At 46.1% G+C, this 15,047-nt stretch overlaps 1 protein-coding gene across 1 annotated transcript in view; it reads right to left on the bottom strand.

Annotated features, from left to right (window-relative positions):
- NOL7 (nucleolar protein 7) overlaps positions 1-11,644 on the bottom strand; it is a 29,418-nt gene extending 17,774 nt beyond the window's left edge. The window contains exon 1 of the mRNA XM_077269914.1: positions 11,017-11,644. Coding sequence (XP_077126029.1) covers positions 11,017-11,135 — 119 coding nt within the window. The 5' untranslated portion in view covers positions 11,136-11,644. The remainder of the gene's footprint in view (positions 1-11,016) is intronic.
- Between the last annotated feature and the right edge of the window lie 3,403 nt (positions 11,645-15,047).

The following is a 15,047-nucleotide window of genomic DNA, read 5'->3' as shown; positions in this document are numbered from 1 at the left end:
GCCTAAATGTTCTATTTTTAATGGGGCAAAAGGGGAGTGATCTGAACTTTTATGTTTTGTGTTTATTTTTTCACTTTTTACTATATCCCCCTGATCACTTATGCTATACATTGCAGTGCTGATGCACTAAAATCACAATCTCCTATGAACGTCGGCTACAGGCTGGCTTTCACAGGAGGATCGTCATGACAAGCACGGAGGTCTTCAGCAGACCCACAGCTGATACGGCAAATCATCAGCACCTCGTGATCGTGTCATAGGTACACCGATGGAATTATGTAATGCCTACCAGCGCTGTTAAATGTCACTGCAGTGATGGTCACCGGCATTTAACATGATAACAGCCAAGGGCACATGATGGCTGATTAAACTAGGCCATCATCTGCCAAAGACACAAAGTCAAAGGTACTAGTGATGAGCGAGTGTACTCGTTGCACAGGTTTTCCCGAGAACGCTCGGGTGGTCTCCGAGTATTTATGACTGCTCGGAGATTAAGTTTTCATCGCCGCAGCAGGATGATTTACAGCCATTAGCCAGCTTGATTACATGTGGGGATTCCCTAGCAACCAGGTAACCCCCACATGTACTCAGCCTGGCTAATAGCTGTAAATCATTCAGCTGCCGTGATGAAAACGAAATCTCCGAACACTAACAAATACTCGGAGGTCACCTGAGCATGCTCAGGAAAACCCGCGCAACAAGTACACTCGCTCATCACTAAAAAGGTACGCATGAAGAAGTATTTAGAAAAAAAAAATCAAAACTCCGCTTTCCTCACCCTCCGCTTCTGGTGTCTGCTGATTGGCTGCAGCGGTCATTTGTTCTTAAATAGTAAAGTCACTGCTGTATGCAGGCAACAAAGACTTGGAATTGCAGCAGGACGAGTCACTGGAGCAGCAAAGGTGACTAAAGCCGATTTTATTATTTTTATCTAAAGCACATGGGAATAAAAATCCCTTTAACCCCTTTGCAGCCATTTCAGGTAAGGTATGTGTCATAAAGGCACACGCGTTGTATAGAGTGGGCTGCGTAGATTTTCCAGCTCCATATACTTGGGATGGTGCCTTAGTTACACAGCCAGCACCTAACTAACAGCAGTGACCAGAGCTAGCTCCGAAAGTTATTTCTGCTATATACTGCAACTCTCAAGTACAGCAGACGGTAGAACAAGAGATCACACGATCGCAGGTTCAAGGCCCTGAGGAGGACTAACAAAAAGTGAAATTTAAAGGGGTTGTTTAAATAAAAATAGCTATTAGTAACATCTGCCAGCTATCATGTGCACATTGCATGCCAATGGTCTGCGGTGCTCAACCCTCTCATGGGCCTCCAAGGAAAGTGTGAGCAAAACAGACCATTAGCTAACTACTTTTTTTAACCCCTTAAGCCCCGAGGGTGGTTTGCACGTTAATGACCGGGCCAATTTTTACAATTCTGACCACTGTCCCTTTATGAGGTTATAACTCTGGAACGTTTCAACGGATCTTGGTGATTCTGACACTGTTTTCTCGTGACATATTGTACTTCATGATAGTGGTAAAATTTCTTTGATATTACCTGCGTTTATTTGTGAAAAAAAAAAATGGAAATTTGGCGAAAATTTTGAAAATTTTGCAATTTTCCAAGTTTGAATTTTTATGCAATTAAATCACAGAGATATGTCACACAAAATACTTAATAAGTAACATTTCCCACATGTCTACTTTACATCAGCACAATTTTGGAACCAAAATTTTTTTTTGTTAGGGAGTTATAAGGGTTAAAAGTTGACCAGCAATCTCTCATTTTTACAACACCATTTTTTTTTTTAGGGACCACATCTCATTTGAAGTCATTTTGAGGGGTCTATATGATAGAAAATAACCAAGTGTGACACCATTCTAAAACCTGCACCCCTCAAGGTGCTCAACCACATTCAAGAAGTTTATTAACCCTTCAGGTGTTTCACAGGAATTTTTGGAATGTTTAAATAAAAATGAACATTTAACTTTTTTTCACACAAAATTTACTTCAGCTCCAATTTGTTTTATTTTACCAAGGGTAACAGGAGAAAATGGACCCCAAAAGTTGTTGTACAATTTGTCCGGAGTACGCCGATACCCCATATGTGGGGGTAAACCACTGTTTGGGCGCATGGCAGAGCTCGGAAGCGAAGGAGCGCCATTTGACTTTTCAATGCAAAATTGACTAGAATTGAGATGGGACGCCATGTTGCGTTTGGAGAGCCCCTGATGTGCCTAAACAGTGAACCCCCCCCCACAAGTGACACCATTTTGGAAAGTAGACCCCCTAAGGAACTTATCGAGATGTGTGGTGAGCACTTTGACCCATTAAGTGATTCACAGAAGTTTATAATGCAGAGCCGTAAAAATAAAAAAATCATATTTTTTCACAAAAATGATCTTTTCGCCCCCAATTTTTTATTTTCCCAAGGGTAAGAGAAGAAATTGGACCCCAAAAGTTGTTGTCCAATTTGTCCTGAGTACGCCGATACCCCATATGTGGGGGGGAACCATCGTTTGAGCGCATGGCAGAGCTCGGAAGGGAAGGAGCGTCATTTGGAATGCAGACTTAGATGGATTGGTCTGCAGGCGTCACATTGCGTTTGCAGAGCCCCTAATGTACCTAAACAGTAGAAACCCCCCACAAGTGACCCCATATTGGAAACTAGACCCTCCAAGGAACTTATCTAGATGTGTTGTGAGAACTTTGAACCCCCAAGTGTTTCACTACAGTTTATAACGCAGAGCCGTGGAAATAATTTTTTTTTTTTTTTTTCCACAAAAATTATTTTTTAGCCCCCAGTTTTGTATTTTCCCAAGGGTAACAGAAGAAATTGGACCCCAAAAGTTGTTGTCCAATGTGTCTTGAGTACGCTGATACCCCATATGTTGGGGTAAACCCCTGTTTGGGCGCACGGGAGAGCTCGGAAGGGAAGGAGCACTGTTTTACTTTTTCAACGCAGAATTGGCTGGAATTGAGATCAGACGCCATGTCACGTTTGGAGAGCCCCTGATGTGCCTAAACAGTGGAAACCCCCCAATTATAACTGAAACCCTAATCCAAACACATCCCTAATCCCAACGGTAACCCTAACCACACCCCTAACCCCAACCCTATTCCCAACCGTAAACGTAATCCAAACCCTAACCCTAACTTTAGCCCCAACCCTAACTGTAGCCTTAACCCTAGCCCCAACCCCAACCCTAACCCTATCCCTAGCCCTAACCCTATCCCTAACCCTAGCCCTAACCCTAGCCCTAACCCTAGCCCTAACGGGAAAATAGAAATAAATACATTTTTTTAATTTTTTAATTTTTCGCTAAGGGGGTGATGAAGGGGGGTTTGATTTACCGTATTTTCTGGCGTATAAGACGACTTTTTAACCCCTAAAAATTGTCCCAAAAGTCGGGGGTCGTCTTATACGCCGGGTACGGCGTGTGCAGGGAGCGATCCTGGATGCGTGAAAGACCTTCGATGACGTCACGGTCAGATGACCAGTCACATGAGCGGTCACGGACCAATCACAAGACCGCGACGTCATCGCATTTCCTTCACGCTCTGCAATTCTTAGGAACAGAGGCAGACGCTTGCAGCGGTGACAGCCAGGCTTCTCGGAGGGGTGAGTATATACATATTTTTTATTTTTATTCTTTATTTTTTACATGAATATGGATCCAAGGGCCTGAAGGAGAGTCTCCTCTCCTTCAGACCCTGGGAACCACACGCCGTATAAGATGACTGGGCGTATAAGATGACCCCCATCTTATACAGCAGGCATATCCCAAATTCCATATTTTATATGGAAAAGTTGGGGGTCTTCTCATACGCCCAGTCTTATACACCAGAAAATACGGTACTTTTATGATTTTTATGATTGTCAGCCGTCACACACTGAAAGACGCTTTTTATTGCAAAAAATATTTTTTGCGTTACCACATTTTGAGAGCTGTAATTTTTCCATATTTTGGTCCACAGAGTCATGTGAGGTGTTGTTTTTTGCGGGACGAGTTGACGTTTTTATTGGTAACATTTTCGGACACGTGACTTTTTTTATCGCTTTTTATTCCGATTTTTGTGAGGCAGAATGACCAAAAACCAGCTATTCATGAATTTCTTTTGGGGGAGGCGTTTATACCGTTCCGCGTTTGGTAAAATGGATAAAGCAGTTTTATTCTTCGGGTCAGTACGATTACAGCGATATCTCATTTATATCTTTTTTATGTTTTGGCGCTTTTATACAATAAAAACTATTTTATAGAAAAAATAATTATTTTTGCATCGCTTTATTCTGAGGACTATAACTTTTTTATTTTTTCTTTGATGACGCTGTATGGCGGCTCGTTTTTTGCAGGACAAGATGACGTTTTCAGCGGTACCATGGTTATTTAGATCCGTCTTTTTGATCGCGTGTTATTCCACTTTTTGTTTGGCAGTATGATAATAAAGCGTTGTTTTTTGCCTCTTTTTTTTTTACGGTGTTCACTGAAGGGGTTAACTAGTGGGACAGTTTTATAGGTCGGGTCATTACGGACGCGGCGATACTAAATATGTGTACTTTTATTGTTTGTTTTTTTATTTAGATAAAGAAATGTATTTATAGGAACAATATTTTTTTTTTGGGGGGGGGGGATTTTTTTTTATACATGTGAATATTTTTTTTTTACACTAGAACATTGCCCCTGGGGGGCATCATGTTATAGTGTAAGATCGCTGATCTGACACTTTGCTGTACACTGTGTCAGATCGGCGATCTGACGTGCACAGATCCAGGCTTCCCGGCGCCTGCTCTGAGCAGGCGCTGTGAAGCCACCTCCCTGCAGGACCCGGATGCCGTGGCCATTTTGGATCTGGGCCTGCTGCAGCGAGGAGGAGGTAAGAGACCCTCGGAGCAACGCGATCATATCGCGTTGCTCCGGGGGTCTCAGGGAAGCACGCAGGGAGCCCCCTCCCTGCGCGATGCTTCCCTATACCGCCGGAACACTGCGATCATGTTTGATCGCAGTGTGCCGGGGGTTAATGTGCCGGGGGCGGTCCGTGACCACTCCTGGCACATAGTGCCGGATGTCAGCTGTGATAGTCAGCTGACACCCGGCCGCGATCGGCCACGCTCCCCCCCGTGAGCGCGGCCGATCGCATATGACGTACTATCCCGTCACAGGGAATTAAGTCCCAGGTCACCTTGATGGGATAGTACGTCATATGGAATTAAGGGGTTAATAAGCTGCCTTTTTTTTTTTTTTTTTTATAAAAAATTAAAAAATGAAAAAAAAAATTAAAAACTAAACATGCCCATTTGGTATCGTCACAGCTTTTTTATATATTTGTGAAAACATAAAACTAATTGACAATTTTTTGGTCACAGCATATCCACCATAACATTAAATAAGAAGCAAACAAAACGTAATGTGTCCCAATTCAGTATATATAATAAATAAAAATAAAAAACAGCTTAGTATCATGCAAAGGAAAATAAACAGCCCTAGAAGAGTTCATCAATGGAAAAAGAAGGAATTTGTGGTCTGGGAAACTGACAACAGCTATTGCGCGGTACCATGAGTGGAACACCGTCGCACCACACACACACACACACAGACACACACACACACACACACCCTCTTGCGCAGTACCACCAGCGGAACACCGTCACGAACACGCCGCAGCAATCAGGAGGAGGAGCGTATGCGCAGTTTTAATGTGACCCCCCGCTATCTGTCTGCACAAAGATGGCAGTGGCCTGATTTACTGCGCCTGTGCGAATTCCACACAGGTGCAGTGAATCATTCGGCTGATCTCCGCAGCAGATGTGCAACATGTTTACAGGCAGAGGAAGCCGGTCACTGTAAAGGGGTTTTTCCACGAGCAAAAGTTCATTTTAAAAATTGTCTGTGTCTGACTGTGTACGGAGCATACCACATCTACTGGGCAGGGGAGGAAGCAAAAGACAGTACTGACATTACAGCAGGGGATCACAGAGGATTCATTTTGTGAGGTAAAATATTTCACTGACTGTTTTTCAAAAATATTTTACCTCACAAAATGTATCCTCTGCGATCTCCTGCTGTAATGTCAGTATTGTCTTTGAGGGGAGAACACAGCACCGGAAGGAGAGCGACAGGGGAGGATAGGACATGGGGTAGACAGATCAAAGAAGTCAGCACATGGGGAACGAGTGGAAAGGTGGGTCAGCACATGGGGGGAGAGATTCTCAATGCTGCCAAGCCTGCCCCCATCGCATCATTACCGCCCTCCCGATGCGATAGCATCGAGTCTCCATCTAGTGTGTATATATATATATATATATATATATATATATATATATATATATATATATATATATATATATTTATATATATTTTTTTTTTTACTATAAGCAAGGCAGTGGAGTCAGAGTCATGGAGTCAGTATAGAATGGACCGACTCCTAAAATATATAATACATTGGGTACAGTAGTACAATGCACGATGTGCTGTAAAGATTTTCATTTGGGAAAGTTATGAAATGTTCTATAAATGTCAGTTCTGTTCCTGATCTAGGCTTTTAGTTGAGATGAATCTGTGCCGCACTTTATGCACATGCTCAGTAGTGAGTGGGAGTTGTGGAGGCGGAGGTTTGCTTTAGCCCTGCCTATAAGGCTATGTGCCCACAATCAGGAATAGCAGCGTCTTGGATGCAGCACATTATTCTAGGTTACAAGCAGTGGATGGGCTTTATAGGAAGCCCATGCCCACTGTGCTTCTATCTGACGCTACGTGATCACACATGTGAACCCGTGTGCACTAACAAACAAGTGCAGCAATTAGAACGCAGCGAAAAGACGCTACGTCCAAAACATTGCTATTCCTGATCATGGGGGCATAGCCTTAGGGTTAGATATTGTGGTAATCATATGAATCATTCACAGCACAATGAACACAATAACATAAAACTCAGAAAACAATAGCAAAACTGCAGCTCTTTTCACCATTTCACGCAACTTGGAATTTTACATCCGTTTTTCAGTACAGTATCATATAATGAATGGAGTCATTCACTACATCTCGTCTCACAACAAACCCCAAGACCTCATACGACCACATAAAGGAGCACAAGAGTGCAAACATGACAAAAGGCACAGTTCTGAAAGGGTTAACTACTGGTGAGCCGGTCTGTAAAATAGTTCATGGCAGACAGGTAAATTCTTACTGCAGTCTTGCTTCCTACAGAGCCTTTGTCTGTAAACCGGACTGATGAAGGAGCCTCAGTGCTCTGAAAGCTGAAAATATGTTCCTGGTTATTTACGGTAATAAAGGCGTCACTCCGAGAAGAATCGTCCTCCGGCATAAGGCTATGTGCACACGTCAGGATTCTTTGCAGAAATTTCCTGAACAAAACCAGACTTTTTCTGCAGGAAATCCGCATGCATTTTTTGCGCGTTTTTCTCAGAGCTTCCCAATGCATTAAAAAGAGGGAAATCCGAGAAAAATCTGCAAAATTAATGAATATGCTGCAGTTTTTACCGCAATGTTTTTTTTCGCGAAAAAAAAAAAAACAACACACAAACATGTGCACGAAAATTGCGGATTGCATTCTATTAATATAGTACATCCGAGGTCAGAACCCCCGCTTTGATGCGGGCTCCGGCGGTGAGCCCGCATCAAAGCCGGGACATGTCAGCTGTTTTGAACAGCTGACATGTGCCCGCAATAGCAGCGGGTGAAATTGCGATGCACCCGCCACTATTAACTAGGTAAATGCCGCTGTCAAACGCAGACAGCAGCATTTAACCGGCGCTTCCGGCCGGGTATGAGTGCATCGCTGACCCCCGTCACATGATCGGGGGTCAGCAATGCTTCTGAACAGTAACCAGAGGTCCTTGAGACCTCTATGGTTACTAATCGCCGGTAGCTGTGAGCGCCACCCTGTGGTCGGCGCTCATAGCATACCTGCATTTCTGCTGCATAGCAGCGATCTAATGATCGCTGCTATGTAGCAGAGCCAATCGCGTTGTGCCAGCTTCTAGCCTCCTATGGAGGCTATTGAAGCATGGCAAAAGTAAAAAAAAAAAAAAAAAGTTTAAATCACTCCCCTTTCACCCCATTCAAAATAAATCAATAAATAAAAAAAATAAAAAATCAAACCTACACATATTTGGTATCGCTGCATTCAGAATCGCCCGGTCAATAAAAAAAAAGTATTAACCTGATAGCTAAACAAGAAAACAAAATTGAAACGCCAGAATTGAGTTTTTTTGGTCGCAGCAACATTGCATTAAAATGCAATAACGGGCGATCAAAAGAACGTATCTGCACCAAAATGGGATTATTAAAAACGCCAGCTCGGCACACAAAAAATAAGCCCTCAACCGACCCAGATCATGAAAAATGGAGACGCTACGGGTATTGGAAAATTGCGCAATTTTTTTTTTTTAGCAAAGTTTGGAATTTTTTTTTCACCACTTAAGATAAAAAATAACCTAGTCATGTTAGGTGTCTATGAACTCGTAATGACCTGGAGAATCATAATGGCAGGTCAGATTTAGCATTTAGTGAACCTAGCAAAAAAGTCAAACAAAAAACAAGTGTGGGATTGTACTTTTTTTGCAATTTCACCGCACTTGGAATTTTTTTCCCGTTTTCTAGTACACGACATGGTAAAACCAATGAAGTCGTTCAAAAGTACAGCTCGTTCCGCCAAAAATAAGCCCTCACATGGCCATATTGACGGAAAAATAAAAAAGGTATGGGTCTGGGAAGGAGGGGAGTGAAAAATGAACACGGAAAAACGGAAAATCCCAAGGTCATGAAGGGGTTAATGGATGCGTTTTTTGCGGTTTTATAGCGGAAAAACACAGAAGGCGGCAAAAAATCTGGAACGTGTGCACACAGCCTAAAAGTGTTCAGACTAGAAGCAATGGGATGAAACTGAATGGGATGAAACTGAATGGGACACAGATTAGATATTAGAAAAAACTTTTTGACAGTTAGGGGGATCAATGAGTGGAGCAGGCTGCCACGAGAGGTGATGAGTTCTCCTTCAATGGAAGTCTTCAGAGGCTGGACAGACATCTGTCTGGGATGATTTAGTGAATCCTGCTTTGAGAAGGGGGTTGGGCCAGATGACCCAGGAGGTCCCTTCCAACTCTACCAGTCTATTCTATGATTCTGTGAAGTGGCTGAACATGTAAATGCTGCATCTTCAGCTCCCCCTGCATCTTCAGCTCTCTCAGGATGCAAAGTGTTAAGGCCCCGTCTCACATAGCGATTTACCAGCGATACGACCTGGCCGTGATCGTTGGTAAGTCGTTGTGTGGTCGCTGGGGAGCTGTCAAGGCCCCGTCTCACATAGCGAGATCGCTGCTGAGTCACTAGTTTTGTGACGCAACAGCGACCCCAGTAGCGATCTCGCTATGTGTGACACGTACCAGCGACCAGGCCCCTGCTGTGAGATCGCTGGTCGTGTCGGAATGGCCTGGACCTTTTTTTGGTCGTTGAGGCCCCGCTGACATCGCTGAATCGGTGTGTGTGACACCGATCCAGCGATGTCTTCACTGGTAACCAGGGTAAACATCGGGTTACTAAGCGCAGGGCCGCGCTTAGTAACCCGATGTTTACCCTGGTTACCAGCGTAAATGTAAAAAAAAAAAAACAATACATACTCACCGTCTGATGTCCGTCAGGTCCCTTGCCGTCTGCTTCCTGCTCTCACTGACTGCCGGCCGTACAGTGAGAAGTGAGAGCACAGCAGTGACGTCACCGCTGCGCTCTGCTCTCACTGTACGGCGGCTCAGTCAGAGCAGGAAGCAGACGGCAAGGGACCTGGACACCGAAAGGCGAGTATGTACTGTTTGTTTTTTTTGGTAAGCAGGGTAAACATCGGGTTACTAAGCGCGGCCCTGCGCTTAGTAACCCGATGTTTACCCTGGTTACCCGGGTGCTGCAGGGGGACTTCGGCATCGTTGAAGACAGTTTCAACGATGCCGAAGTCGTTCCCCTGATCGTTGATCGCTGGAGAGAGCTGTCTGTGTGACAGCTCCCCAGCGACCACACAGCGACTTACCAACGATCACGGCCAGGTCGTATCGCTGGTCGTGATCGTTGGTAAATCGCTATGTGAGACGTGGCCTTCACACAGACAGCTCTCTCCAGCGACCAACGATCAGGGGAACGACTTCGGCATCGTTGAAACTGTCTTCAACGATGCCGAAGTCCCCCTGCAGCACCCGGGTAACCAGGGTAAACATCGGGTTACTAAGCGCAGGGCCGCGCTTAGTAACCCGATGTTTACCCTGGTTACCAAAAAAAACAAACCGTACATACTCGCCTTTCGGTGTCCGTCAGGTCCCTTGCCGTCTGCTTCCTGCTCTGACTGAGTGCCGCCGTACAGTGAGAGCAGAGCGCAGCGGTGACATCACCGCTGTGCTCTCACTTTACGGCGGCACTCAGAGCAGGAAGCAGACGGCAAGGGACCTGACGGACATCAGATGGTGAGTATGTACGGTTTGTTTTTTTTTACATTTACGCTGGTAACCAGGGTAAACATCGGGTTACTAAGCGCGGCCCTGCGCTTAGTAACCCGATGTTTACCCTGGTTACCAGTGAAGACATCGCTGGATCGGTGTCACACACACCGATTCAGCGATGTCAGCGGGACCCCAACGACCAAAAAAAGGTCCAGGCCATTCTGACGCGACCAGCGATCTCACAGCAGGGGCCGGGTCGCTGGTACGTGTCACACATAGCGAGATCGCTACTGAGGTCGCTGTTGCATCACAAAACTAGTGACTCAGCAGCGATCTCGCTATGTGAGACGGGGCCTATACACACACAAGCGCCCCCTGCTGGCCTCTCTCAGGAGATGATGTGTTACACACACAGCGCCCCCTGCTGGTCACTCACGTTACACAGAGTGCTGTTGAGGGCCCACACATAACCACAATAGCCATAGCATGCAGATATACGACCTGTTAGTCAGCTGGTCACTAGGAAATACACCACCTACAACCACAGGAAAGCTCGATGATAAGGGACCTCTTACCTGCTGGCCGCATGCCGCCGGACCCGCGCACTCTCCTCCGCCCGGCTCTTAGCGCTCTGAAAGGTCACCTCTTCGGGCGCTTCATCCTCCTCACTCTCCAGTTCGTGCTCAGGAGTCATGCTTCTCCACTAGCATCAACTGAGCACCGGAAGAGGAAGACAACAAACGATCAACACCAGTGTGATCAACGTGATAGTGAACGCAGAGCGTCGCCTGCTGCACGGGAGGAACACTGCAGTGCACGGCAATCTACACTGCAAGAGCGCTGCAGTGTACGGAAAACTACTATGCAGGAGCGCCCTCTGCTGTACTGGAGGAGCGCTGCAGTGTACGGAACACTACTATGCAGGAGCGCCCTCTGCTGTACTGGAGGAGCGCTGCAGTGTACGGAATACTACTATGCAGGAGCGCCCTCTGCTTTACTGGAGGAGCGCTGCAGTGTACGGAATACTACTATGCAGGAGCGCCCTCTGCTGTACTGGAGGAGCGCTGCAGTGTACGGAACACTACTATGCAGGAGCGCCCTCTGCTGTACTGGAGGAGCGCTGCAGTGTACGGAACACTACTATGCAGGAGCGCCCTCTGCTGTACTGGAGGAGCGCTGCAGTGTACGGAATACTACTATGCAGGAGCGCCCTCTGCTTTACTGGAGGAGCGCTGCAGTGTACGGAATACTACTATGCAGGAGCGCCCTCTGCTGTACTGGAGGAGCGCTGCAGTGTACGGAACACTACTATGCAGGAGCGCCCTCTGCTGTACTGGAGGAGCGCTGCAGTGTACGGAATACTACTATGCAGGAGCGCCCTCTGCTGTACTGGAGGAGCGCTGCAGTGTACGGAATACTACTATGCAGGAGCGCCCTCTGCTGTACTGGAGGAGCGCTGCAGTGTACGGAATACTACTATGCAGGAGCGCCCTCTGCTTTACTGGAGGAGCGCTGCAGTGTACGGAATACTACTATGCAGGAGCGCCCTCTGCTGTACTGGAGGAGCGCTGCAGTGTACGGAACACTACTATGCAGGAGCGCCCTCTGCTGTACTGGAGGAGCGCTGCAGTGTACGGAATACTACTATGCAGGAGCGCCCTCTGCTGTACTGGAGGAGCGCTGCAGTGTACGGAATACTACTATGCAGGAGGGCCCTCTGCTGTACTGGAGGAGCGCTGCAGTGTACGGAATACTACTATGCAGGAGCGCCCTCTGCTGCACTGGAGGAGCGCTGCAGTGTACGGAATACTACTATGCAGGAGCGCCCTCTGCTGCACTGGAGGAGTGCTGTAGTGTAAAATACAATAATTTTACGCTCCAGGAAGACTTGCAGGCCTTTCTTGAACCCCTCGACTGAGTTCGCCATCACCACCTCCTCAGGCAAGGAATTCCAGATTCTCACTGCCCTAAAAGTAAAGAATCCTCTTCTATGTTGGTGGAAAAACCTTCTCTCCTCCATACACAGAGAATGCCCCCTTGTGACCGTCACCTTCCTTGGTATACAAATTTCAAAAAACTGACCGTCACATCCAAACATAGATCAAGTGTGAACAGGTGCTGAACCTAGAGTCACCAACTCGCACACAGTCAAATAAATAAGGCAGCACACTGCGGCGCTAAAACATGCAAACATGAAAATTGAACTGCATTACTGCACTAGAAATATGAAAAAAAATGAGAGCGTTTAGCGCATAAAATGGCCAATTTATGTGTACCTGGTAGCCACATTAGGGCATCTCTCGTATACCAGGTCCTACACTTTCCCTTCCTCGCTGAGAATAAAAGTCCTCATCTGAATGGGTACCTGTGAAACAAGGCAGCACACTTATTTATTTGACTGTGTACAAGTTGGTGACTCTGAGGTTCAGCACCTGTTCACACTTGATCTATGTTTGGATGTGACGGTCAGTTTTTTGAAATTTGTATTCACTAGCCTTCTGACCGAGCACTCCGCCTCTTAGCCACAGGTGTTTTAATCGCAGCATGTCCATTACCCCTCCACAGAGAGAGAGAAATTTAGTCTTAGAAGAGGTTTCACAGGTACCCATTCAGATGGAGACGTTTATTCTCAGCGAGGAAGGGAAAGTGTAGGACCTGGTATACGAGAGATGCCCTAATGTGGCTACCAGGTACACATAAATTGGCTATTTTATGCGCTAAACGCTCTCATTTTTTCATATTTCTAGGGCAGTAATGCAGTTCAATTTTCATGTTTGCATGTTTTAGCGCCGCACTGTGCTGCCTTATTTATTTGACCTTCCTTGGTATAAATAGATCCTCAGAGAGATATTTGTATTGTCCCCTAATATACTTATACATGGTTATTAGATTATCCCTCAGTCATCTTTTTCTAGACTAAATAATCCTAATTTTGCTAATCTCTCTGGGTACTGTAGTTCCCCCATCCCCTTTATTAATTTTGTTGCTCTCCTTTGTACTCGCTCTAGTTCCATTATATCCTTCCTAAGCACCTCGATAGTCAATACAGGGTCGGAGTGATTCATCCTTTTTCTTAAAGAAAAACCGGGGCACAGCAAGAGAGGAGGATTTCTGAATGAACCTCCTGGCCAAATTCTCCTGAATATAGTCAGACATAGCTTGAGTCTCAGCTGGGGACAGAGGGTAAATTTGGCCTCTAGGGGGTATAGATCTGGGAATCAAGTCGATAGGGCAGTCATACGGCCTGTGGGGCAGCAAAGTCTCTGCTTCATTCTTGTCAAAAACATCAGCAAAGGACCAATAGGCAGACAGCAAACTGGGCAGCGAAGCCGACAAGATGGGGCCTTAGCCTGATGCACTGGAGCCAGACACTCCTGATTACAGGAATGTCCCCAGCAGAGCACTTCTCCAGTCCAACACAGGTTCGTGCTGTGGTAGCCATGGTAGGTCTAAGAGAAAGGTGTGAGACATGTGGGAAAGAACATAGAAGGCAATGCTCTCAGTATGAAGCATCCCAATACGGACCTCAAGCGGCTCCAGAAGAGTTCTCCCATCGACAGATGTTATTGCCAGGGGGTTCTTGAGTGGATAAACTGGGATTTGGAACCAATCCACTACAGCCTGGAGGATAAAATTTCCGGCTGCCCCGGAATACAAATATGCCAACTAAACGAACTGGGATTCACCGGTTGTCACGGCCACAGTAAGGGTCAGGGGTAGGGAGATGTATTTTCCATCTAGGGAAGCCTTTCCTACAGACCCTAGATGCCGAAGCTTCTCCGCTTTACCAGACAGGCTCGAATGGAGTGGCCCATGTCTCTGCAATACAGGCACTGGCCTTTAGCTCGTTGATCCTTTAGTCGCTGTCTAGGAAGGGCAAGATGGTCAATCTGCATGGGTTCAGATAAGTCCTTGACAAGGGAGGACGAAGGAACAAGCGGCCTTTGAAAAGACAGAGCCAGACGCCGCAGTCCTTTTTCACGTACCACCTCACAGGCACGCTCACGGAAACGAAGGTCGCCAAAGATAGTTGGTAAGTCTCAACCAGCTAGCTCATCCTTTATGTTTACAAAGAGGCCCTCCCAGAAAGTTGCCACCAATGCTTCATTATTCCAACTGAGCTCGGACGCCAGAGTACGGAAGCGTACCGCATATTGTCCCACAGACGAGTTGGACTGCCGTAAGCGAAGAAGAGCAGAAGCTGCAGAGGTGGTTCACCCGGGTTCATCAAATACTTTGTGAAAGGCTTCCAAGAATACGAACAAGTTGCAGATGATAGAGTCCTCTCTCCCATAATGGATTCAACCACGCCAGGGCCTCACCTCCAAGATGTGACATAAGAAATGCCACCTATGCTCGATCTGAAGGGAAGTGATGAGGAAGGAGTTTTTTAGTTTTGCTATATTAAAAGAGGCAGAACTATGCTCTATGTCTACAGCTATAGTGTCTACAGGAAACCTAAGACAGTCCAAGAGGCCTCCTGCCCGATCATTGGTGCCATCTGCTGCTCTGAATTGCTGAGCTGTAAAAACCTCATTCAGGATATGGGAAGCCAATTTCTCTTAAGAGAGGGGCAAAGACTAAGGCCAAGTTCACATTAGCGTTT

The sequence above is a fragment of the Ranitomeya variabilis genome, chromosome 6 (assembly GCF_051348905.1).
Source record: "Ranitomeya variabilis isolate aRanVar5 chromosome 6, aRanVar5.hap1, whole genome shotgun sequence".
Taxonomy (NCBI): Eukaryota; Metazoa; Chordata; class Amphibia; order Anura; family Dendrobatidae; genus Ranitomeya; species Ranitomeya variabilis.
This window is presented reverse-complemented; position numbering and strand designations above follow the sequence as displayed.